Raw genomic sequence first — 25,801 nt, forward strand, 5'->3', positions numbered from 1 at the left:
AGGCTCCTGGCACAAAGCTGGAGAGTCGCCATGACAAGTAAGGGCAAGTAATCCGACTGCCGGAAGAAGCAAAGGAAATGGAGAGTTGGGGAAGAAGGTGCAGAGAAGAGTCAGGGTTCTCGCCGAACTGGTGCTGTAGATACTAATGTTTTGGGGTGGGAAAATTCTACAAGCCAGAGCTCTGAGGGCAAAATTAGTGGAAACCAGTTTGGAGGACTCCTGCACTGTGTCAAATATGAAGGTGGAAGGAAGAAAGCTTTGCGTTTGCTCTCAGCTGGATCCTTTCTTTTCATCAGCTAAAACGTCATTTTTAAAGAAGGCTTTCCTTAATATCTCAGGCTAACGTTTTCTCCGAGATACTTTATATCACACCATCTTGTTTAATCTCATTCACAACCCTTATCACTCTGAAAAGATTTGTTCATTGCTTTCAGTACGTGGAAACGTAAGCCTTATGAGGATTTTTCTCCCATCTTATTCATTGCTGTATTTCCCAATGCCTATATCAGTGCTGGGTAGCTCGATAGTAAATATTTTTTGAAAGAAGGGAGAGAGGTCTAGAGCCTGGAGAGTAAGATGCAGAAGAGATGCAAGACCTGCAGCGCCCTCTGCAGACGGCGGGGTGGAGCAGGTACTTTAAAAGTTACCGCGGGAGCCGATAGGGGGAGCGCAGGCGCTTCTAGCCAAGACAGGAGCGTTCGGACTACAACTCCCAGCAGCCACGAGGAGCCCTAAGGCCTGATGGGAACGGGAAACTCTAACCTTTCACGTCCCGGCTCTGCGGGTTCCGAGGGTCGCCCGCGAAATCTGATCCTTGATGCGGCGGCCCAATCGGAAGGTGGGCCCAAATCCCGCGACTGCGAGAAGAGCCTGGCGATCCGCGGTGCTAAGGAACGCCGTGCTTTCAAAGTTGGCGTCCGCTGTTCGCTTCTCCTCCCCGGAGTCATCTGCCTCCTCCCCGAAGGAGGAAGGAAGCACAGGTGGGTTTTTTTAAGTTCTGAGTCGGATTCCTGAGAACTTCGAGGCCATCCCGACTGAGGTTGATGTCCGCTCTGCTCCGTCTGCAGTATGAAGACTTTGGAGACGCAACCGTTAGCTCTGGACTGCTGTCCTTCAGACCAGGACCCAGCTCCAGCCCGTCCTTCTCCCCACGCTTCCCCGATGGATAAAAATGCGGACCCTGAAGTGATGCCACCGCCTTCCGAAAGGGACGATCCGCCCCGGTTGTCCCCAGATCCCGTGGCTGGCTCAGCTGTGTCCCAGGAGCCAGGGGAGGGGGACCCAGTTTCTCTCTCCACTCCCCTGGAAACGGGGTTTGGTCCTTCTAGTGAATTGAGTCCTCGAATCGAGGAGCAAGAACTTTCTGAAAATGGAAGCCTTACTGCAGAAGAAGCAAACGGGAGCCTTTTTGAAGAAGAATTGAACGGGCCAGACTTGGGGTCTGAGGAAGCCATGCAACATGCTTCTGGGGTACCCGCTGCAGAGGACGAGGGAGACCCGTAAGTGCTGATGGCAGTTGAGTGTGGAGTCCGGGGAGATGAGGTCGACCTTGCCACTGGTCCTCAGACCCACTTCTCCAGTTCCCTGCCCCATTTGCAGAAACGACCCACGTTTCTTGTCCCCGTCTTCCTTTTAGCGCTTGGAACTACAGCTTCTCCCAGCTGCCTCGATTTCTCAGTGGTTCCTGGTCAGAGTTCAGCACTCAACCTGAGAACTTCTTGAAAGGCTGTAAATGGTAAGGATAATGACGGTGCAGGGATCTGACCACCCCCAGAATTTTCACCGTAAAACACTCCAGTTATCTAGGAGAAGGATACACCAGAGCTGAAGAAGGGGCACGTAGCTTTTTTACACTCAGCCTATTTTTTTTTTTTTTTTTGGAGACGGAGTTTCACTCTTGTTGCCCAGGCTGGAGTGCAATGATGTGATCTCTGCTCACCACAACCACAGCCTCCCGGGTTCAAGTGATTCTCCTGCCTTAGCCTCCCGAGTAGCTGGAATTGCAGGCATGTGCCACCATGCCCGGGTAATTTTGTATTTTTAGTAGAGATGGGGTTTCTCATTGTTAGTCAGGCTGGTCTCGAACTCCCGACTTCAGGTGATCCGCCATCCTCAGCCTCCTAAAGTGCTGAGATTACAGGTGTGAACCACCATGCCCGGCCCTGAGCTTAAATTTTATCTAGCAATTTGTGTCTCTGTGTCTTCTGCTTCCCTCAAGGATTCAGGGGGCTTACCTACCCCTGAAAAGCGTAGGTCTGGCCGGCTTTCTAACTCTCTCCTGTTTCTAGGGCCCCTGACGGTTCCTGCATCTTGACCAACAGTGCTGATAACATCTTGCGAATTTATAACCTGCCCCCAGAGCTGTACCATGAGGAGGAGCAGGTGGAATATGCAGAAATGGTAAGGATAGGGCTAACTCTGTCCCTTCGTCAATGCTGCACATTTAAGTCCTTCATGGAGATGGAGAAAGGGTAGTACAAATGTTTCCTCTTCGCAAACAGCACTGTTTTTCAAGATGAGTTTCCACATGTAGCATTTTCTGTCCAGAATTCGGAAGTTATTTAGACAGATGTTTCCCTTTTCTTTTAGTAGGAATCTGTGTTTTTATTAAAAAGTAGTGAATTTCTCGTGGCAGTATTTATTTACAGATTTATTATTATTACTATTATTTTGAGATGGACTCTCGCTCTATTGCCCAGGCTGGAGAGCAGTGGTGTGATCTCAGCTCACTGCAACCTCTGCCTCCTGGGTTCAAGCGATTCTCTTGCCTCAGCCTCCCGAGTAGCTGGGATTACAGCTGCACGCCACCACGCCCAGGTAATTTTTGCATTTTTAGTAGAGACAGGATTTCACCTTGTTAGCCAGAATGATCTGGATCTCTTGACTTCATGATCTGCCCACCTTGGCCTCCCAAAGTGCTGGGATTACAGATGTGAGTCGCCGCCCCCGGCTTTTTATTATTATTACTATTATTTTGAGATGGAGTCTTGCTCTGTAGCCCACGTTAGAGTGCAGTGGCGCCATCTCGGCTCACTGCAACCTCTGCTTCCTGGGTCCTGATTCAAGCAGTTCTCCTGCCTCAGCCTCCCCAATAGCTGGTATTATAGGAACGTGCCACCATGCCCAGCTAATTTTTGAATTTTCAGTAGAGATGGGGTTTCACCATGTTGGCCAGGCTAGTCTTGAACTCCTGACCTCATAATCTACCTGCTTCTGCTTCCCAAAGCTGGGATTACAGGCGTGAACCACTCCGCCGGGCCTTACTTGTTATTTTTTTGAGACAGAGTCTTGCTCTGTCACCCAGGCTGGAGTGCCGTGGTGACACCTCCGTGTTTAAGTGATTCTCCTGACTTAGCCCTCTGAGTAGCTGGGACAACAGGCATGCGTCACCACGCTTGACTTACTTTTGTAGTTTTAGTAGAGATGGGGTTTCACCATATTGGCCAGGTTGGTTTAGAGCTTCTGACATCAGATGATCCACCCGCCTCAGCTTCCCAAAGTACGGGATTACAGGTGTGAGCCACTGTGCCGGGCCTATAGATATTTATTGATTGACGACTGATATTTGTTAGTCACTGCGCTGGGATAAAGTGGCAGACAAGACAGATGAAGGGCTGATTTGCTTTCTGCGTGGGAGGCAGACAACAAACAAGACGAATTATCTTGTTGCTGATGCATGTGAACCGGCAAGCGTCAGCCACAAGATGGTAATAAACGCTCTGAAGGAAAGAAACAGAATGAAGAGAGACTAACTAGAGGAAGCCACATTGCATAAAGTGGTCAGGAAGGAGCTCTTTGAAAAGGAGGCATTTGAGCCAAGACCTGAAGGAGGATAAGGGGTCAGTCACGTGAAGACTTTTGGAAAGAGCTTTCCAGGAACTGGCAATGATATTACAAACACCCAGAACTGTTCCTTTTTTTTTTAGACAAGTCTCGCTCTGTTGCCCAGGGTGGAATGTAGTGGCACATCTCGGCAAACTGCAGCCTCAGCCTTCCGTGTTTAAGTGATTCTCCTGCCTCAGCCTCCCGAGACACTGGGACTACAGGCATGTGCCACTACGACCAGCTAATTTTTTGTATTTTTCTTTTTCAAGATGGAGTTTTGCTCTTATTGCCCAGGCTGGAGTGCAATGGTGCAATCTTGGTTCACTGCAACCTCCACTGCCCGGGTTCAAACGATTCTCCTGCCTCAGCCTCCCTAGTAGCTGGGATTACAGGCACATGCCACCACACCTGCTAATTTTGTATTTTTAGTAGAGATGGGGTTTCTCCATGTTGGTGAGGCTGGTCTCAAACTCCCAACCTCAGCTGATCCGCCTGCCTTAGCCTCCCAAAGTGCTGGGATTTCAGGTATGAGCCACTGCACCCAGCCATATTTTTTTTTAGTAGAGATGGAGTTGCACTGTGTTAGCCAGGATGGTCTTGATCTCCTGACCTTGTGGTCTGCCCACTGCAGCCTCCCAAAGTGTTGGGATTACAGGTGTGAGCCATCATGCCTGGGCAGCTTTGTGTGTTAAAACATCAGAAAGGCTGGGCACGGTGCCTCATACTTGTAATCCCAGCTACTTAGGAGATTGAGGTGGGAGGATCACTCGAGTCTTGGAGGCAGAGGTTTTAGTGAGCCAGGATCACACCACTGTGCTCCTGGCTCACTGTTATCTGACAGAGACAGATCCTGTTTCAAGAAAAGAACAGGCTGGGTGCAGTGGCTCACGCCTGTAATCCCAGCACTTTGGGAGGCCAAGGCAGGTGGATCACCTGAGGTTATGAGTTCGAGACCAGCCTGGTCAACTTGGTAAAACCCCGTCTGTACTAAAAATATGAAAATTATCTGGGTGTGTTGACGGGCACCTGTAATCCCAGCTACTTGGGAGGCTGAGGCAGGAGAATCATCTGAACCTGTGACGCAGAGGTTGCGGTGAACCGAGGTCATGCCATTGCACTCCAGCCTGGGCGACAGGGCGAGACTCCACCTAAAAAAAAAAAAAACAAAAACCAAGAAACCCACAAAAAACCAAGAATGATAACAGGACTGTTTGTGGGCAGTGAGCTGACGAACTAGGAGGTAAAGTCTTAGTGGATGAGGGAGAGTGATAAAACAGGGGAAGCTAGCCTGATGGCGAGGATTGCAGAGGAGCTAGGGTTTGACAGCAGGGGCATAATGACAGCCAGCCACCTCCTGTCCTTAGGTATGTATTGAGGACAGCTGGCTATGAGCATTAAAGCCATCTCAGCTTGAGAGGGCCTTGGGGACAGCTAGTGCCAGGCAGGTGCAGGGGCAAATAGATCATTCTGAGAAGATGATGAGAAATATAGTGGGGCTTTATTATGTATTTTATTAGAGATGGGGTCTCACTCTGTTGCCCAGGCTGGATAGAGTACAGTGTTGCAATCATAGCTCACTACAGCCTTGAACTCCTCCCGAGTAGCTGGGACTATAGACCATAGCACCATGCTCTGCTAATTTTTGTACTTTTTGTACAAATGGGGTCTCGGTACATTGTCCAGGCTGGTCTCAAACTCCTGGCTTCAGTGATTCCTTTGCCTTGGCTTCCCAAAATGTGGCAATTACAGGCATGAGCGACTGTGCCCAGCTGGTTTTTAGATCCTTGAGTAGGAATTTCAGAGGCCCTGCTTAATTTGGGAGGGCTGGGAAGAGTGTGTGTTTGGGGAGATTAGGGTGTGCTTAGAGCAGTATACAAATGGTGGTGATGCTAGATGACCCAGAAGAGCAGGACTTCTCTAGTGCTTGAGGTTAATAGGAGGATGGGTGAGGGTGAGTCTGTTTTTTGTTGTTGTTTTTTTTGTTTGACACAGGGTCTCACTCTGTTGCCCAGGCTGGAGTGCAGGGGGCAGCGGTGCGATCTCGACTCACTGCAACCTCTGCCTCCCAGGTTCAAATGATTTTCGTGCCTCAGCCTCCTAAGTAGCTGGGACTACAGGCGTGTGCCACCACGCCCGACAAATTTTTGTATTTTTAGTAGAGATGGGATTTCTCCATGTTGCCCATGCTAGTCTCAAACTCCTAGCCTCAAGTGATCTGTGGCAGGGGTGAGTCTTGTTGGCTCGTTAAAAGAAGAAAGGTACTCATTTCCAAGACTGGTCCTGAACGCTTACCTGACATGCAACTCTTAAGACCGGAGGCTTGGTTGGGCACAGTGGTTCACGCCTATAATCCCAGCACTTTAGGAGGCTGAGGCAGGCAGATCACGAGGTGAAGAGATTGAGACAATCCTGGCCAACATGGTGAAACGCTGTCTGTACTAAAAATGCAAAAATTATTTGGCTATGGTGGTACACGCCTGTATTTCCAGCTACTCGGGAGGCTGAGGCAGGAGAATTGCTTGAACCTGGAGGTGGAGGTTGCAGTGAGCCGAGATCCTGCCACTGCACTCCAGCCTGGTGACAGAGTGAGACTCCATCTCAAAAAAAAAGACTGGAGGCTTGCAGACATTTGAGCTCTCTGTACAAATTGTAAGGTGTTTTCTTAAGGCTAGGAAATGGTGGTGCAGCCATCTTAAAAGAGTTCAGGAGGGGAGAGGTTGTTTCAAGGCAGAGATAGTTAGAAGAGACTCTGGAAATGTCGGGAGGTTGAGTATTGCAGAATTGTAAGAGAAATGGTAGCTGGGTGGTGGCTCACATCTGTAATCCCAGCACTTTGGGAGGCCAAGGCGGGTGGATCACTCGAGGTTGGGAGTTCGAGACCAGCCTGACCAACATGGCGAAACCCTGTCTCTACTAAAAATACAAAACTAGCCAGGTACGGTAGTGCATGCCTGTAATCCCAGCTACTTGGGAGGCTGAGGCAGGAGAATTGCTCGAACCTGGGAGGCGGAAATTGCGGTGAGGCTAGATCATGCCATTGCAACCCAGGCTGGGCAACAAGAGCAGAACTTCATCTCAAAAAAACAAAAACAAAAGTCTGGATGTGGTGGCTCACGCCTGTAATCCCAGTACTTTGGGAGGTCGAGGCTGGCAGATCACATCAGGTTGGGCGTGAGACCAGCCTGGCCAACATGGTGAAACTCCGTCTCTACAAAAAATACAAAAATTAGCTGGGTGTGGTGGCATGCATTTGTAATCCCAGCTACTCAGGAGGCTGAGGCAGGAGAATCACTTGAACCCAGGAAACGGAGGTTGCGGTGAGTTGAGGTCACGCTATTGCACTCCAGCCTGGGCAACAACGAGTGAAACTTCGTCTCAAAATAAATAAATAAATAAAAATAAAAAAAAAAAAAGAAAGAAATGAGAATGTTAAAAAGAGAAAAAAATCATTACCTGCCACTGCAGAATTTAGCCCTCCGAATTTTTCTACATTTCTTTCTAAGCTCTGTTCAAATACTGAGAGCTTTCATGTGGTTGTAATCATATAGCACATGGTTTTCTACACTCCTTTTTTCCTTTTGATAATCATATTCTAAATGTTTTTCATGGTAGTCTAGTCTTCACAGTTAGGATGTTTAATGGTGTATGATATTGCATTGAGTGCTTATGATAATTTTCTTACCTCCTGTTTTGGACATTGGGGTTGTTTCCAGGATTATTATATCATAAATTATTCTTTGGTGAACAAATTATCTTCATGTATTTTGGGGGAGGTTCAAGAAAAAACTTTTTTTTTTTTTTTTTTGAGACAGAGTCTTGCTCCGTCACCTAGGCTGGAGTGCAGTGGTGCAATCTGGGCTTACTGCAACCTCTGCCTCCCTGGTTCGTTATTCTCCTGCCTTAGCCTCCCAAGTAGCTGAGATCACAAGCATGTGCCACCATGACTGGCTAATATTTGTATTTTTAGTAGAAATGGGCAAGAAGAGAAAACTTCATCTCTAAAAACAAAAAGGGCTAGGCATGGTGGCTCACGCCTGTAATCCCAGGACTTTGAGAGGCCGAGGTGGGCGGATCACCTGAGGTTAGGAGTTTGAGACCAGCCTGGCCAACCTGGTGAAACCCCTTCTCTATGAAAAATGCAAAAATTAGCTGGGTGTGGTGGGCATGTGCCTGTAATCCCAGCTACTTTGGAGGCTGGGGTTTTACCATGTTGACCAGACTGGTCTCAACTCCTGACCTCAAGTGATCCGCCTGCCTCTGCCTCCCAATTACTTACCAGATCCCATCAGGTCCACCTTATCTTCCTAATCCATTCACATCTGTCTATCCTACCACCACTACTTTAATTCAAGGTCCTATTATTTTGGGCCTTATGCTGCGGAAACAGTCTCCTGCCTCCTTTTGCTCATTAACCCCATGTTTACTGACTGCTGATTCTGCACCAGGTATTGGGGAAGCAGTGATGAGAGCAAAGCAGACGAGATTTCTTCCTTCTCCCATAGGTATGATGGAAGCAGGGTGAGGAGCGCCGAGGGCTATAGGAAAGTGGAGCAGGGGTGCCTTGTTCAGCTGGAGGGGTTAGGGAAGTATTCCCAGAGGAAGAAGCATCAAAGAGACCTGAAGGATGATTAGGATTCAGCCAGGAGGAGTCGTTAAGGGAGATGAAGGAAGAATATTCCAGACTTGGAGCCTAGGACATGTGAAAGCCAGTAGGTTGAAAGTGTGGTGAGTTGGCACCTTATGGGACCTGAGAGTCAAAATGGCGGGACTCAGAGACTTTAAGGGAATGAGCAGATAGAGATGAGCTTTGAGAGGTGGGTTGGGGGTAGCAGCATGGTAATGGAGGGCTAGGAGGAGGAACTGACAAGATTTGGTATTGGGTTGGATCAGGAGTGGCAAGAAAGTGAAGATGGTAGCAGTCAAGGCTGGTACTCAGATTTCAGGATTGAGCACTGGATGTGGAGTCCAGGAGGAACAGCAGGTTTGATGGTGGCAGATGCTGGGCCCATTATGGACAACTTGAGTTTGAGGATCCTGTGGGATAGTCAAGTGGCACCGTCTACCAGGCAGTTGGATATATGGGTTCAGGGTAGAGAGGTGGACGCTGAAGTCATGACTGGTTGACATCAGCCTGAGAGCCAGCAGATAACTGATAAAGGACGGATGTCCAGACTATTTAAATATCTCTCACAAATCAGTAAGAAAAAGGCAACGACTGGCCAGGTGCGGTGGCTTATGCCTGTAATCCCCACTTTGGGAGGCGGAGGTGGGCAATCACTTGAGGCCGGGAGTTCGAGACCAGCCTGGGCAACATGGTGAAACCCTGTCTCTATTAAAAAATATAAAAATTAGGCCGGGCGCGGTGGCTCAAGCCTGTAATCCCAGCACTTTGGGAGGCCGAGGCGGGTGGATCCCAAGGTCAAGAGATCGAGACCATCCTGGTCAACATGGTGAAACCTCGTCTCTACTAAAAATACAAAAAATTAGCTGGGCATGGTGGCACGTGCCTGTAATCCCAGCTACTCAGGAGGCTGAGGCAGGAGAATTGCCTGAACCCAGGAGGCAGAGGTTGCGGTGAGCCGAGATCATGCCATTGCACTCCAGCCTGGGTAACAAGAGCAAAACTCCGTCTCAACAACAACAACAACAACAACAACAAAAAATAAATAAATAAATAAATAAATAAAAATTAGTCAGGCTTGGTGACCACTGCCTGTAGTCCCAGCTACTTGGGAGACTGAGGCATGAGAATTGCTTGAACCCAGGAGGCAGAGGTTGCAGTGAGCCGAGATCGTGCCACTACATTCCAGCTTGGGGAACAGAGAAAAACACTGTCTCAAACAAACAAACAAAAAGACCCCCAAAAAACAAAACAAAACAAGCTAGTAGAAAAATGGGCAAAATTTGGCCTGGTGCGGTGGCTCATTCCTGTAATCTCAGCACTTTGGGAAGCCGAGGCAGGCAGATCACTTGAGGCCAGGAGTTCAAGACCAGCTTGGCCAACATGGCGAAACCCCATCTCTACTAAAAATACAAAAATTAGCCAGGCGTGGTGGCGGGTGCCTGTAATCCCAGTTACTTGGGAGGCTGAGGCACAAGAATTGCTTGAGCCTAGGAGGCGGAGGTTGCAGTGTGCTGAGATTGCGCCGTTGCACACTCTAGCTTGGGGAATAGAGCAAGACTCCGTTTCAAAAAAAAGAAAATGAGCAAAATTTATGAAAAGGTATACCTAAATGGCTAGTAAGCATAGAGGAAATATCTAAAGTCTCTTATAGTAATGATGGAAATAGAAATTTATGCTGTAATGAAACGCCATTTCACCGCCTTCAAATTGAGAAATATGTAAAAGTCTGGCAATACCAAGAGGATAAAGAACAATCCTTTTTTTTTCTGGAGACAGGATCTTGCCCTGTTGCCCATGCTGGAGTGCAGTGGTGCGAACATGGTGAACTGCAGCCTCAACCTCCTGGGGTCAAGCAATCCTGCTGCCTCAGCCTCCTGAACAGCTGGGATTACAAGCATGCCACCATGCCTAATTTTTTGATTTTTTGTAAAATTGAGGTCTTGCTCTATTGCCCCGGCTAGAATAGAGATTCTTACACGCTGCTGGTGGGGGAGGACATTGGGATGATTGCTTTGGCAAAGAAATGGACATTATAGTATCTTACAAAGTTGGCAAAGTGCATAGCATAGAGACCAGTAATTTCACTCATCAGCAGAAACTGTAGAGAAAGCCTTCTACATGTGTACAGAATGTTAAAGCACACTAGCCAAAAAACAGAATGGCATCAGTGACTCAACAGAAGCAGGGCAAATCAGTTTGAATGTATTCATGAGTGGAGTACTATACAGCAATGAAAACGTATGAATTACAGCAAAACGTGTTACCATGGTTAAAGCTCACTATCATAGAAGGATACATATGATATCATATCATTACTATCAGGTGTAGGCTGGGCATGGTGGCTCATGCTTGTAATCCCAGTGCTTTGAAAGGCTGAGGTGGGTGGATTGCTTGAGGCCAGGAGTTTTAGACCAGGCTGAGCAACCATAGACCCCTGTCTCTACAAAAAATAATTTAAAAAATTAGCCAGGCATGGTGGCATGTGTCTATTTTCCTAGTTACTAGGGAGGCTGAGGCTGGGGGATTGCTAGAGCCCAGGAGTTTGAGGTCAGAGTGAGATGATTGTGCCATTGCACTCTAGCTTGGGCAACAGAGCAAGACCCTGTCTCTAACAAAAGAAAAAACTAAGTCTAAAGATCTGCCAGAGAACGTTAGATACTGTTTTTTTCACATATTTTCCATATAAATATATTCCTAGGCCGGGCACAGTGGCTCACACCTGTAATCCCAGCACTTTGAGAGGCTGGGACAGGTGGATCACTTGAGGCCAGGAGTTCAAGACCAGCCTGGGCAACATGGTGAAACCACGTCTCTACTAAAAATACAAAAAATTAGTCAGTGATTGGGGAATGGAGGCAGCAAACCACCTTGCCATGTGTGTACCTATGCAACAATGCTGCATAATCTGCACCTGTACCCCAGAACCTAAAGTAAAATTAAAAAAAGAAAAAAAATATTAGTCAGGTGTGGTGGTGAACTCCGGTAATTCCAGCTACTCAAGAGGCTGAGGCGCAAGAATCACTTAAACCCAGGAGGCGAAGGTGGTACCACTGCACTCCAGCCTGGGTGACGGAGTGAGACTCTGCCTTAAAAATAAATGAAGTATAATATAGTCCTAAAGAAATATATGACAGTGATAAATTCAGTATAATGTTTACCTCTGAGGGAGAGTTTCTGTTAGGAAAGGGGTTTAAACATAGTTTTTCTTCAGCTGGATAGAGGGATACAGGGTTTTTAAAATAAGATACTTTGCATATTTGAACTGCTTACTTTTTTTTCTTTATTTTTGTAGGGAGGTTACTTTTTTTGGTTTCATTTTTGTATTTTTGAGACAGCTTCTCACTCTGTCACCCAGGCTGGAGTGCAGTGGCACCATCTCGGCTCACTGCAGTCTCTGCCTCCTGGGCTCAAGCGATTCTCATGCCTCACCCTCTCTAGCAGCTGGGACTACAGGCATGTGCCACCATGCCTAGGTAATTTCTTCTTTTTTTCTCATGGAGACAGGGTTTCACTATATTACCCAGTCTGGTCTTGAACTCCTGGGCTCCAGTAATCTGCCTGCCTCAGCCTCCCAAAGTACTGGGATTACAGGTGTGAGCCACCGTGCCCCACCGATGATTTTTTTTTTTTTTTTTTTTTTAAGACAGTGTCTCTCTCTGTTGCCCCGGCTGGGGTGCAGTGGTGCAATCTCAGCTCACTGCAACCTCCACCTCCTGGGTTCAAGGGATTCTCCTGCCTCAGCCTCCCGAGTATCTGAGATTACAGGAGCCCGCCATCATGCCTGGCTAATTTTTGTACTAATATTTTTTTAAAGGATCAAATGGCACCTAACATGTACTCAGTAAATATTTGAATTACTGGTTAGTTCTTTGTGTCTGGGTTGGGGTATTATTATTTGTTTCTTTGTCTCTTAAGTGTTTAAAAAGAAAAAGTAAGAGGCTAGGCATGGTGGCTCACACCTGTAATCCCAGCACTTTTGGAGGCTGAGGTGGGTAGATCACCTGAGGTCAGAAGTTCAAGACCAGCTTGACCAACATGGAGAAACCCTGTCTCTACTAAAAATACAAAATCAGCCTGGCGTGGTTGCACATACCTATAATCCAAGCTTCTTGGGAGGCTGAGGCAGGAGAATCTATTGGAACTGGGAGGCAGAGGTTGCTGTGAGCCGAGATCACGTCATTGCACTCCAGCCTGGGCAACAGGAATAAAACTCTGTCTCAAAAACTTTTTAAAAGAAGCCGGGCGCGGTGGCTCAAGCCTGTAATCCCAGCACTTTGGGAGGCTGAGGCGGGTGGATCACGAGGTCGAGAGATCGAGACCATCCTGGTCAACATGGTGAAACCCCGTCTCTACTAAAAATACAAAAAATTAGCTGGGCATGGTGGCACGTGCCTGTAATCCCAGCTACTCAGGAGGCTGAGGCAGGAGAATTGCCTGAACCCAGGAGACGAAGGTTGCAGTGAGCCGAGATCACGCCATTGCACTCCAGCCTGGGTAACAAGAGTGAAACTCCGTCTCAAAAAAAAAAAAAAAGCTTTCTTTTCGGCCGGAACCGCCATCTTCCAGTAATTCGCCAAAATGACGAACACAAAGGGAAAGAGGAGAGGCACTCGATACATGTTCTCTAGGCTTTTTAGAAAACATGGAGTTGTTCCTTTGGCCACGTATATGCGAATCTATAAGAAAGGTGATATTGTAGACATTAAGGGAATGGGCACTGTTCAAAAAGGAATGCCCCACAAATGTTATCATGGCAAAACTGGAAGGGTCTACAATGTTACCCAGCATGCTGTTGGCATTGTTGTAAACAAACAAGTTAAGGGCAAGATTCTTGCCAAGAGAATTAATGTGCGTATTGAGCACATCAAGCACTCTAAGAGCCGAGATAGCTTCCTAAAACGTGTGAAGGAGAATGATCAGAAAAAGAAAGAAGCCAAAGAGAAAGGTACCTGGGTCCAACTGAAGCGCCAGCCTGCTCCACCCAGAGAAGCACACTTTGTGAGAACCAATGGGAAGGAGCCTGAGCTGCTGGAACCTATTCCCTATGAATTCATGGCATAATAGGTGTTAAAAATAAATAAATAAATAAAAGACAAAAAAAAAAAAAAAAAAAAAAACTTTTTAAAAGAAAGTAAAGCCGGGCGCGGTGGCTCAAGCCTGTAATCCCAGCACTTTGGGAGGCCGAGGCGGGTGGATCACGAGGTCGAGAGATCGAGACCATCCTGGTCAACGTGGTGAAACCCCGTCTCTACTAAAAATACAAAAAATTAGCTGGGCATGGTGGCGCGTGCCTGTAGTCCCAGCTACTCAGGAGGCTGAGGCAGGAGAATTGCTTGAACCCAGGAGGCGGAGGTTGCGGTGAGCCGAGATCGTGCCATTGCACTCCAGCCTGGGTAACAAGAGCGACACTCTGTCTCAAAAAAAAAAAAAAAAAAAGAAAGTAAAAAGTATGAATCTATATGGCTTTTGGTGGCTAAATCTGACATTAAAGTCTGAGCTCGCCCTTGAACATTGAGACAGAATCTCTGCTCCATATATACACCCCATCTGCCACAGCACTGCTAGAGGCACGCGCCTCAGACACCGTTTCCCTCCGAGTGACTCAGGCATTTGCACGTCTCTGTCTAGGTCCCTGTGCTTCGAATGGTGGAAGGTGATACCATCTATGATTACTGCTGGTATTCTCTGATGTCCTCAGCCCAGCCAGACACCTCCTAGTAAGTAATGTCCTTTGCCTCCGCATTCACCACCCCACCACCTAGTTTCAAGCGGGCCCTCTTGGGAGAGTCAAGGGCTGCCAGGGGCCTTCAGAAGAGGCCAGCTTGTCATGCTCATCAGAGGGGCTGGTCAGTTGGCTTCCTCCCCTTCTTTTTTCTTTTTTGAGATTGAGTCTCACTCTGTCACCCAGGCTGGAGTGCAGTGGCATAATCCATGCCCAGCTAAATGTGTTGTTTGTTTGACTTTGAAATGGAGTCTTGCTCTGTCATCCAGGCGAGCGTGCAGTGGTGTGATCTGTACTTACTGCAACTTCTGCCTCCCGAGTTCAAGCAGTTCTGCCTCAGCCTCCTGAGTAGCTGGGATTACAGGTGCCTACCACTTTGCCTGGATAATTTTTGTATTTTTAGTAGAGATGGGGTTTCACCATGTTGGCCAGGCTGGTCTCGAACTCCTGACCTTGTGATCCACCGTCCTCGGCCTCCAAAAGTGCTAGGATTACAGGCGTGAGCCACCGCACCTGGCCTGTATTTTTGTCTTTTTGAGACAGCGTCTCGCTCTGTCACCCAGGCTGGAGTGTAGTGGTGCAACCTTGGCTCACTGCAACGTCAACCTCCCAGGTTCAAGCAATTCTCCTGCCTCAGCCTCCCAGGTAGCTAGGATTACAGGTATGCACCACCATACCCAGCTAATTTTGTGTTTTTAGTAGAGACAGAGTTTCACCATGTTGGCCAGGCTGGTGATCCACCTGCCTCGAACCGACCTCAGGTGATCCACCTGCCTCGGCCTCCCAAAGTGCTGGGATTACAGGCGTCAGCCACCGCGCCCGGCCATTCCTCCCCTTCCTTTGACAGCACCGGGGTTTCAGTGTCCATGTCTCTCTCAGCGTGGCCAGCAGCAGCCGGGAGAACCCTATTCATATCTGGGACGCATTCACTGGAGAGCTCCGGGCTTCCTTTCGTGCCTACAACCACCTGGTAGGGACCTTCACACTCAGCCCTAGTGCTTCTGTTGGCCCCGCTCTCCTTCCTTCAGGGCAGCGGAGGCTTTGCAAGACCTGTTTTTAGCCCTTCCCTTTTCCCAGGACGAGCTGACGGCAGCCCATTCACTCTGCTTCTCCCCGGATGGCTCCCAGCTCTTCTGTGGGTTCAACCGGACTGTGCGTGTTTTTTCCACGGCCCGGCCCGGCCGAGACTGCGAGGTCCGAGCCACATTTGGTAAGCATCTGTGCCTCCACGGGAGGAGGAGAGGGAAGGGTGCTGCCACCTGCACAGGGTCTTGCATGAGCCAGGGGCCACCTGTGGGGTTTCATGCCGTCGTGTGTATAACCCTGGGAGGCAGCTTCAGCCCAGTTGGCAGAGGAGAAAGCAGACTCAGGGCACGCAGGAAACCTCCCCAAGGTCAACCAGCTGGTCAAAGGCTGGCTTAATTCCTGAACCCACGCCCTGTTAGCTGTGGAGCATTCGGTCTCTGAAATCTTTCTAGAAAATTTTTCGTGAAGCTGATTGTGTTTTGCCGTAGGCCTTCCACTCGCATCTCTCCACGGAAAGACTGGAATTTGAGAGGGATGAAGTGGGGCGTGGGGCTTGGTGTTTAGGTCATTTGGGAGGATAGATGTGGGGAGCATCAGAGGTCTTTATCCTGCTCGTGACAAACAGCATGGGGGAGATGCTGGTGCTGGGATGGGAGACAGAGCTCTGCTTCGCCTGGTTGGGGCCAGGAGCCATTGACCCCTTCCCTGCTTTGTTCCTTCCCTCTCTAGCAAAAAAGCAGGGCCAGAGCGGCATCATCTCCTGCATAGCCTTCAGCCCAGCCCAGCCCCTCTATGCCTGTGGCTCCTACGGCCGCTCCCTGGGTCTGTATGCCTGGGATGATGGCTCCCCTCTTGCCCTGCTGGGAGGGCACCAAGGGGGCATCACTCACCTCTGCTTTCACCCCGATGGCAACCGCTTTTTCTCAGGAGCCCGCAAGGTAGGGGTCATACTCTGAGAGCTCAGAGCAGCTGGGCAGCGGCGCAGGAGTGGGGTGTAGTCTGCAGTGTAGGGGGATGGGGATGCGGATGGGGGAAGAAATCCCAAGCTGAAGGAGTGCCTGGAGACCCTGAGGGGGGCAGGGACATCTAGGGCTTGGGGGGCCGCTCCAGGTCCTGTTCTGTGTCTCTAGGATGCTGAGCTCCTGTGCTGGGATCTCCGGCAGCCTGGTTACCCACTGTGGTCCCTGAGTCGAGAGGTGACCACCAATCAGCGCATCTACTTCGATGTGGACCCGTGAGTGGTCGTGGCTCCTTCCCACACAGGGCCCTGATAAGCCTAGGAATGTCAGGGCCCAGCTGTGGGGTCCCAGCCCCTGGGTGTCGGGGGTTCTGCCCTGGGGGTGATGTCTCCGCCAGCAAATCTCTCCTCTCTCTCCCAGGACTGGGCAGTTCCTAGTGAGTGGCAGCACCGGCGGGGCCGTCCAGGTGTGGGACACAGGCGGGCCTGACAGTGATGGGAAGCCGGAGCCTGTATTGAGTTTTCTGCCCCAAAAGGACTGCACCAATGGCGTGAGGTCCTCACTTCAATTCCAGAGATGTTGGGGATTGGGTTGGGGAGGGAGGTGAATCCCAGAGGGAGCAAGTGTCCTTACTGAAGGTGCTGACAGACCCTCTCATCTCTCCCTCAGCCTGCACCCTAGCCTGCCTCTCCTGGCTACTGCCTCTGGTCAGCGTGTGTTTCCAGAGCCCACAGAGAGTGAGGACGAAGGGGAGCCAGAGCTGGGCCTTCCCCTGCTCTCCATGCGCCATGTCCACCTTGAATGTCAGCTTCAGCTCTGGTGGTGTGGGGGGGGCCCAGACCCCAGCATCCCTGATGACCACCATGGCGAGAAAGGGCAGGGAGGGACGGAGGGAGGTGACAGTGAGCTTATATAAAAAGGTTTTTATGATACTAGAGTCTGTGTCTGTTTGAGGAAGCACATGAGTGAGGTGGGAGCGGGCAGGGGGACTGGCGGGCTCCCTTGTCCAGCAGCAGTGGGTATGGCATATTGTTCCTGAAACCAGGGGTTGAGAGGTGGGACTAGGCAGGAGCCAATGGGGTGGCTGAGCTTGGTGTGAAGTCAAGTGGGTGGGGGTGGGGCTTCATGCCATTGACTGGCTGGTTGCTAGGCAACTTGGTAAACTGAAGGGGGAAACCTGTTTCAAATCTCACTCCCAAGGTGGGGGCAGCAGGGGTCAGGGTGAGCCAGGCTGACCAGGAGCTGGGTCAGACTGTTGGGTGTAACCGTGTGAGACTGCAGACAGTGACAAACGGGGCGACCGTCACCCAAACTCCACATTGCTTGCCATGTTCCAGCAGCACGGGGACCATTACTCAGCTCTGAGGGGAGCAGGAACCTGCTCCTCCCCACCCCAGGGCCCCCCAGGAGGCAGACAACCCGGTTGCCAGAGTCAAGGACACACATGAAAGAGTAAAGGTGTCAAAAAATATACAGTCGTCACCTTTGGTATTGCCGTGAGATGCAGGGCACGGCAAGGGTCTTATTCATTCAGCAGCTGTCGCTGGGCTGGTTTCTCGATTTGTCTGCTCTGTCTTTGGGGGTGGGGGACCAGTGTGTCATTTGAAGCAGTGACTCCTCCCTCCTCCCCCCAACACCTTCCCAAACACTGAGAATGGGGGGCCTTTGAAGAGATACCGCCAGCAGGGGATGTGATTTTGGACCTCACAAAGGGAAGGGACGAAAGGCCTGTGGAGGCTTGAGAGAGGAGAGGAATGTCACCCCTGCCCAGAGGTGCTGAAAGCCAGGGCTCTTACCCCCGAAAAGGCAACTCCTCCCTTCCCCCAGGATAATTGGAAACAGCCCTTCCTGCAGCAGTACGGGTTTGGGGTTGTAGGTATGCCCCTGCCTCTCCCAGCCCAGCTTCCCCCAGCCCTCGCCATCTAGGAAAGGCCCAAGCCCTTATCCCCTAAACTCCTGTCTTCCACTAACCCCCAGGTTAACAGCACATGGTCCATGGAGTGGTGACAAAAGAGACCCCAGGAGTGGGAGTTGAGCAGCCTGGGTTTGGTCTCTAGCTTTACCCTAGACTTCCTGTGTGACCTTGGGCAAGTCATGGGGGGGGGGGTCTCCCTGAGCCTCAGTTTCCTCATCACTGCAATGGGATCATTAGCTCTGCCCCTCCCACTTCACACAGGTAGTCGTGACGATCAGCTCCGTCGCACTTTGTGAAGTGCCAAGCCTTCAAGGTTATTATTATTCTCTCCAGACCTGCCGGGAGCAGTGGTGTTGTTTTGGGATGGAGGAGGAGGCTGCAGGAGCGCAAGGGGTGGGTTCCTCGGGGTGGAGAGGGCGAGAGCCTTTCTGGATTCGAGAGAGGAAGATTCCAGCAGCTTGGGCGATCGGAGGGCAGGAGGGGAGACGGGCAGAACTCAGACGGAGCCAGAGGCTCGGAGAGACAAAGGGGGCGTGAGAGCCCGCGCCGGGGGCTGAGGCGGGGCGGCGGGCGGGAGGTGAGCGAGGTGAGGGAGGTGTGGGGGGCGTGGGCCGCGGGATGCTGCCGCCCGCTCCGCCTCGAGCTCCAGCTCCGGTTTTTCCCTCCACCATCCTCTCCCCCTCCCCGCCTCTCCTTTAACTCCCCCCTCCTGGGCTCGGGACTGGTTTCCTCCCTTAGCCCGCTGCCCTCAATCCCGGCGAGGCTGGGGCTCCGGCTCGGCGCCCCCTTCCTCGCTCCGTGGTCCGGCGCCCCATGCCGCCCCCGCCCAGACCCCGACTCCCCCAGTCCCCCACTTAGGCGGGCTCACAGATCCCGGGGTGCTGGCGCGTGGGCCGGGGGCGCGTAGGGCGCCTGCAGACGGCCCCTGGAAGGGCTCTGGTGGGACTGAGCGCTCTGCTGCGGGGGCGCGGGCACAGCAGGAAGCAGGTCCGCGTGGGCGCTGGGGGCATCAGCCACCGGGGTGGTCCGGGCTGAAGAGCCAGGCAGCCAAGGCAGCCACCCCAAGGGGTGAGCGACTTTGGGGGAGTTGGTGCCCCGCCCCCCAGGCCTTGGCGGGGTCATGGGGCCCCCGCATTCTGGGCCGGGGGGCGTGCGAATCGGGGCCCTGCTGCTGCTGGGCGTTTTGGGGCTGGTGTCTGGGCTCAGCCTGGAACCTGTCTACTGGAACTCGGCGAATAAGAGGTGAGTGGCCTGGGGCTGGGGAGACCCCAGACCCTAGGACAGTGGGTAGGGAAGCTTTGGGGACTTTGGGGGCTGGCTTCTGTGGACAGGGAGGAGGCGGGAGGGAAGGCGCTGGTGTTCTGATGTGTGATGGGTTACTAGACAGGTGATCTGGGGAGCCACATTCCGGGTCCCACGCAGAGCTGAATGCCGGTGGTGCTATGGATGTGTCAGGAGTTTGGAGACCCCCACAGGGGCAAGGAGAAGAAAGTTCATGGGTAGCCAGGAGGGCAGTGAGGTGGGCATTCGGATCTGTGGGAGGCCTGCGTCGGGGGGCTGGGCTTGGAGGGAGCCTGGTTACTGTCAGCTCTCAGGAGAGAGCTGCAGATAAGGTGCTGCGAGTCGCTGAGGGGAAGGCAGGGCAGGGTGCCTCCCTCCCCACTGGAGGAACTCAGCGTCTAAGATGGGAGGCAAGGGGGTTTCAGTTGGGGGCTCTGGGGACAACTTCCCCAAGGCTCTTTGACAATCTTTGACAGTCTGTCTCCCAACTCTTCTGCACAGCCAGAGGGTTGGTGAACTGTTGACCGAAGGATTTCCCAGCCAGAACATATTCCTGTCTTCCTGGCTTGCAGGCGTCTTTCTGGAAGAAGCCTCCGGCCCACTGAACCCTCCTTCCTTCCCTTTTGCATCTGGAGTCCTGAGGACTCCACTGCCCCCTCCCCCCATCTTTGATCCAAACTCTTCCATCAGACCCTCTGTTCGGTGGCATGCCTGCTTTGCTCTCAAAAGAGGGCAGGGGTCAGATGAAACTTCAAGTCACGCTGGGTAGGACAGAACCTTTGGGAGGTCATCTGGGTCCCTTGCCTACATGCAGATCCCACTTGCTGCTCGGAAAAAGAGTTCTGTGTTTTGAAGAATTCCTACTTCCCTGGGGAGACTGTGTGAGGCCATGGGAAGCGGGTGGGCTTTGGAGCTCATCAAATCCTTGGTCTTAATCGTAGCTCTGCTGCTTTAAGCTGTGTGGCCTTGGGCATGTCACTTAACCTTTCTGAGTTTGTATCCTCAATCCTTACAGCTATTACCAGGATTAGCGGTAAGATGTTGAAATTTATTATGTGCTCATTAATGGAGAGTTTGGATTATTGTTCCTCTCTTTAGTTCCCAGCCTCCCTCACATTTCCCTACCCTGCCATCCCTCCCTCTCTTTCTCCCGGATCTCTTTGGGTATAATCTCAATGTCTTTTCTGTACTCAGTCACCCCCCCCGCCCCCCGCCAACTCCCAGCTGCAGTTTGAGTATTAGGTGTGTAGCTTGAGAACATAAGCTTATTTTCACAGGGTAGAGAAAAGGGAGTTGGGGTGTCCTGGGGGCTCTTTCGGATGTGGGATGGGAGTGGGACACTTGGGAGTCTGAGAAGATGTCAAGTAGCAGTCCCATGGGATCCAGTCCTGAGACCCTGTCTCAGCTCTTAATGCCCAGGAAGGGGTTGCAGGGTTGGCAAGTTGCGGCTGTGCTGGGACAGCGGATGCCTGGGTGCTCTGGCCATGGAGACGGTGAAGTGTGTTGGTCGTGGTTAGAAAAGTCAATTCCTTTCCTTTCCAAAGCAGTAGGGCATTTGCCCCAGGAAGTCTAAGACCCAGGGTGGGATTCTGAGCAGGAGAATGACTCAGGCAGCAGGTCTCTAGACCCTGGTTCCCATCGGTCCCATTGATGGTCATGGCCAAACCAAGCATTTGCCCTCTGTCCTATTACCTGGCTCATTTAAGACCCTGGTCTGGGTCACCCTCCACACAGCCCCTCCCTGACCCACCCCCTATGCCCTGAAATCCCTGAAATTCAGTGGTGGCCTGGAGGAGGGGAGGCTTTGCCCCCATGGTTGGCTGCCATGGAATAGTGAAATCACCTGGGAGGGGTGGGCTGTGTGGTTCCAGAGAGGCCAGCTCCTTGGTAACTGGCATCCTGTTGCCATGGCAACAGGGCTGGTGATGGAGCGGGAGATGGCAGTGTGCATGTGGTGAGGGCGGGCTGAAGAGTGCATTTGGGCACACCAAGGGGCAGGAGACCTCTGAGCCTGGCTTCCTGCTGCTTCCAGTGTGAACGCACAGAGTCCTTGGTGCCTGCTCTGTAAGAACAGACTTTCCACTCAGACAAAGGCGGGCAGGCGTGAGCTGAGGATTGCTCTCCTGGAGGGTTTCAGGGTGAGGGAGGGAAAGCTCTGGGGGCTAGGCCTCTGACATCTCTTCCTTGCCCACCTCACCCTCCTCCCCATAGGTTCCAGGCAGAGGGTGGTTATGTGCTCTACCCTCAGATCGGGGACCGGCTGGACCTGCTCTGCCCCCGGGCCCGGCCTCCGGGCCCCCACTCCTCTCCTAATTATGAGTTCTACAAGCTGTACCTGGTAGGGGGTGCCCAGGGCCGGCGCTGTGAGGCACCCCCTGCTCCAAACCTCCTTCTCACTTGTGATCGGCCAGACCTGGATCTCCGCTTCACCATCAAGTTCCAGGAGTACAGCCCTAACCTCTGGGGCCACGAGTTCCGCTCGCACCACGATTACTACATCATTGGTACTGCTGGGCAGAGAGCACACTTGAGTTGGGGGCTGCTCCTGACACTGAGCAGAGAGGGAGGGGGACCACTGGAGCCAAGAGGGAGACCCCAGTACCCTCAGGCGGTGTTCACACCAGGGTGTGGGGCCAGAACCCGGCTAGACTCTGGAGTGCCAACCTCTCCCTCTGGCTTTTCCCTCCCAGCCACATCGGATGGGACCCGGGAGGGCCTGGAGAGCCTGCAGGGAGGCGTGTGCCTAACCAGAGGCATGAAGGTGCTTCTCCGAGTGGGACAAAGTGAGTAGGGCTGGGGGACACCTCCCGGGATCGGAGGGACATTGGGGCAGGACGATCATGGTCAGGGGCGGTTGTTTCAGTGCCTCTCTGGGCTCTTCCTCATCTCAGGTCCCCAAGGAGGGGCTGCTCCCCGAAAACCTGTGTCTGAAATACCCATGGAAAGAGACCGAGGGGCAGCCCACAGCCTGGAGCCTGGGAAGGAGAATGCGCCAGGTAGGAACCAGGGTCCGGCCCCCCACCTTCCCCAGCTTCCTCTGCTCTCAGACCCCAGCTGCCCTGCCGTCACCCTCCCTCTTCAGTTTTGGGGGCGGTGATACAGGAAAGAGGAGAAGAGAGGACGGGAGGGTGGGAGGGGAATGGAAGCCAAATGAGGAAAAGACTCAATTAGAACTAATTAGCCAAGTCAGTGCTTCAATCAGTGCTGTCAGAGAAGTGGGGAGGACTCTGTGGCAGGAAGCTGAAGGGCTGGACACCTGGATTCTGAGCGGGGTTCGGTGGGGGAGGGGAGGTGGGGTCCCCAAGGGGCCTGGGCCCTGCAAGGGAAGCCCATGGGGGCCCTTAGGGTAGGGTGTCCAGATGCCCAGGTGGCTCCTTCAGTCCCTCCCCCTCTTTCCTCCTTCACCCCTTCCCTGCCAGGTGACCCCACCAGCAATGCAACCTCCCGGGGTGCTGAAGGCCCCCTGCCCCCTCCCAGCATGCCTGCAGTGGCTGGGGCAGCAGGGGGGCTGGCGCTGCTCTTGCTGGGCGTGGCAGGGGCTGGGGGTGCCATGTGTTGGCGGAGACGGCGGGCCAAGCCTTCGGAGAGTCGCCACCCTGGTCCTGGCTCCTTCGGGAGGGGAGGGTCTCTGGGCCTGGGGGGTGGAGGGGGGATGGGACCTCGGGAGGCTGAGCCTGGGGAGCTAGGGATAGCTCTGCGGGGCGGTGGGGCCGCCGATCCCCCGTTCTGTCCCCACTATGAGAAGGTGAGCGGTGATTACGGGCATCCTGTGTATATAGTGCAGGATGGGCCCCCCCAGAGCCCTCCAAACATCTACTACAAGGTATGAGGGCTCCCCTCCATGTGGCTCTCCTGGATCCAGCCCTTCTTGGGGTGCTCCTCCGGTTTAATTCCTGGTTCGAGGGACACCTCTAACATCTCCTTGGCCCCCTGTGCCCTACCAGCCCCTTCGCTCCTCCCTGCTGCTGTCCTCGTGCCCACTTTCAGGATTCCTTAGGATTCTCACTGTACCACCTCCTGCCCTCCCGTTTGGCCACGGGTGCCTCCCTGTGTCTCAGTGTCCCTGGGTCCTATTCCCTTGGGGAGGGGCCCAGGCTCAGCCTCCTCTCTGACTGTGACCCAGGCATCCTTGTCCCCCCACCCACCCAGAGCTAGGGGCGGGAACAGTCCACCATTTGGTTGGCACCGCTTCTTTCTGCTTCTCACTGGTTTTCTCTTCTCTCTATCTCTTATTCTTTCCCTCTTTTCTGTCTCTAGGTCTGTTCTTCCCTAGCATCCTCCTCCCCACATCTCCTTTCACCCTCTTGGCTTCTTATCCTGTGCCTCTCCCATCTCCCGGGCGGGGGCATCAAAGCACTTCTCTTTCAGCCCCCTTCCGACCTCTCATACCAACCACTCCCCTCAGTCTGCCAAAAATGGGGGCCTTATGGGGAAGGCTCTGGCACTCCACCCCAGCTCAGGGCATGGCAGCAGGGCTCCCTTCTCTGCCCTGGCCCAGGCCTTTGCATACTTACTCCAGCCATTTGGGGTGGTTGGGTCATGACAGCTACCATGAGAAGAAGTGTCCTGTGGCCAATAGCAAGATATGAACCGGTCGGGACATGTACGGACTTGGTCTGATGCTGAATGGGCCACTTGGGACAGGAGGTGACTTGCTCCAGACAAGAGGTGACCAGGCCTGGACAGAAATGGCCTGGGAAGTAGCAGAAGCAGTGCAGCAGGAACTGGAAGTGCCTTCATCCAGGACAGGAAGTAGCACTTCTGAAATAGGAAGTGGTCTGGCCGGAACTCCAAGTGGCTTAGTCTGGGGGATCGGTGGGGCGGGAGGCGGATGGTTCTTACTCTGTGGAGAAGAAGGGCGGGAAGAACTTCCTGTTTGAGGAGGAAGCTGGAACTTACGGACTGTAAGAGGACAGAGGTGGACCGAGAAGGACTTTCCCAGTATTCAGTGGCACTTCCCAAGATCTCCCTTTCCTTGTGCTCTGTGCTGACTTTAGGACAGCTAAGACGACTGCCATGTGCTGTGGCAGCCCCAGTTTGTCTCGTTCTTTCCTTTCCATTATCCCAGTATAATCTCTGTTAACCAACAGGACTACCCCAAGAACCCATGTGCTCTCCCCGAGTAACCCAGATGGGTGTCTTGCTCATTCCATCATCCAGTTCTGACTCCTTTCAGACGCAACACAGTTCCCTTCTTAGTAACCAAAATGGTGGCCTACTGGCTGGTCTAGCTGACAGTGGTACTTAGCGAAGGCTGCTGTTTCCATGGTGACCAGCTGATACCTCTTCCTGCCCTCTCGTGTGCAATTGGGTGTTGCCTCAGTTTCCTCCCAGCTCAGTTTTATTAGATCAAAGCTGCCGTTGGGCACCAAGCTGGCCACCTCGATCACCAGCCAAGATGGTTGCTTTGTCCACCAGAGGTCAAGTCACCGCTCTGGTGGCTGTAGTTCCCAGCTCCTTCCTGATTTTTCTAATCGCTCCTTCTGGGGACCAGGAAGTTGATATTGCCATGGTGGCGGGGTCTTCCGTCACCTCACTAGTTTTACTGTAAAAGGGAAATTTGAACAACAAAAACCAAAAAAAAAAAAAAATAAAAAATAAAAAACTTCAAAAGTTGACAAGAAGGCTGGAGAATGACTGGACTTAAATTGGAGCAAAGATGTGGTTAGGATGGCTTTCTAGCTGAGGGTTGGATTGCATGAAACCAACCAGGGGGAGTGGGTCGGGATAGGGCTAGTTTGGAGTGGTGAGGTGGGTGTGCTTGAGGAGGTGAAAATGGGCTGGGAGAGAAGGCAGAGGAAGGCGTCCCCTCGAGGGGAGGGAGAGAGGTACCCAGGCAGGAGTGGGGTTGCCAGTTCGTCCATGGGGACAGTCTGAGTGCCTTGCTAAGCCAAAGCACCAGAGACAGGGCAAGTCACACTTAGGATCAAGTGGTAAAAACATCTTCACGTGTTAAAGTCTATTCCCTACCACCCCTTGGGAAGTTTTGCTGTAGGGAACTCATGGGGAGAAGGGATGAGGCTGATCAGAAGGAAGTAGGAAGGACTCAGGGACCCAGGCTTCAAGCTGCCTGTCCCCTGGCGCCCTGTATACCCATAACCAAGGTTCTCCCCCAAAAAAACCCAGGTGCCCAGCCCCCTAGACTTAGCCCCATTCTCCAACCACAAAAGCAGCCGTCAGGAGCATCACTGGAGCGAGTCAGCAGGGGTCACAACCTCTGCCCTCCCTGCCCCTCCCCTGACTTTCGGTCCCCTCCCGCTGTCTCCCATCTGCCTGGAGGTCAAGGGGTCCCTCTTCCTCTCTTCTGTCCAGTGGGACCCCCGCTCCTCCCCCTGCCTGTCTGAGCAAGATGCCTGGGTCCTGAAAGGTGTGGGCACCGCAGGAGGGGAGTTGAAAGCTGGGAGGCCAGGTGCTGGGCTGTCTGGAATTTACTGCTGCCTTCTGAGCCC

The 25,801-nt window shown here is 52.4% G+C and overlaps 3 protein-coding genes across 4 annotated transcripts; all 3 read left to right on the forward strand.

The window, feature by feature from the left end:
* Nucleotide 1: 1 nt before the first annotated feature.
* Nucleotides 2–17,088, forward strand: WRAP53 (WD repeat containing antisense to TP53). The gene is made up of 11 exons (XM_003929184.4): nt 2–980; nt 1,068–1,499; nt 1,637–1,735; nt 2,289–2,400; nt 14,078–14,166; nt 15,051–15,141; nt 15,249–15,381; nt 15,927–16,135; nt 16,328–16,431; nt 16,577–16,711; nt 16,826–17,088. The coding sequence occupies exons 1-11, from the start codon at nt 742–744 to the stop codon at nt 17,070–17,072; spliced, it is 1,890 nt and encodes a 629-aa protein (XP_003929233.1). The 5' UTR covers nt 2–741; the 3' UTR covers nt 17,073–17,088.
* Nucleotides 12,973–13,573, forward strand: LOC120366798 (large ribosomal subunit protein eL21-like). The gene has a single exon (XM_039476037.2). It carries the CDS (start codon nt 13,028–13,030, stop codon nt 13,508–13,510), a length of 483 nt encoding a protein of 160 aa, XP_039331971.1. The 5' UTR covers nt 12,973–13,027; the 3' UTR covers nt 13,511–13,573.
* Nucleotides 17,089–17,170: 82 nt separating the features above from the next.
* On the forward strand, nt 17,171–24,976 carry EFNB3 (ephrin B3). 2 transcript variants are annotated; one of them, XM_074388134.1, is made up of 5 exons: nt 17,171–19,313; nt 21,564–21,856; nt 22,043–22,135; nt 22,244–22,348; nt 23,610–24,976. In XM_074388134.1, exons 1-5 carry the CDS (start codon nt 19,192–19,194, stop codon nt 23,939–23,941), a joined length of 945 nt encoding a protein of 314 aa, XP_074244235.1. In that variant the 5' UTR covers nt 17,171–19,191; the 3' UTR covers nt 23,942–24,976. The 2 variants fall into 2 exon arrangements, with proteins under 2 accessions (XP_074244235.1, XP_003929239.1); XM_003929190.4 differs by having other exon boundaries at nt 22,772–23,699.
* The last annotated feature ends 825 nt before the right edge of the window (nt 24,977–25,801 follow it).

The sequence above is a fragment of the Saimiri boliviensis genome, chromosome 17 (assembly GCF_048565385.1).
Source record: "Saimiri boliviensis isolate mSaiBol1 chromosome 17, mSaiBol1.pri, whole genome shotgun sequence".
NCBI lineage: Eukaryota > Metazoa > Chordata > Mammalia > Primates > Cebidae > Saimiri > Saimiri boliviensis.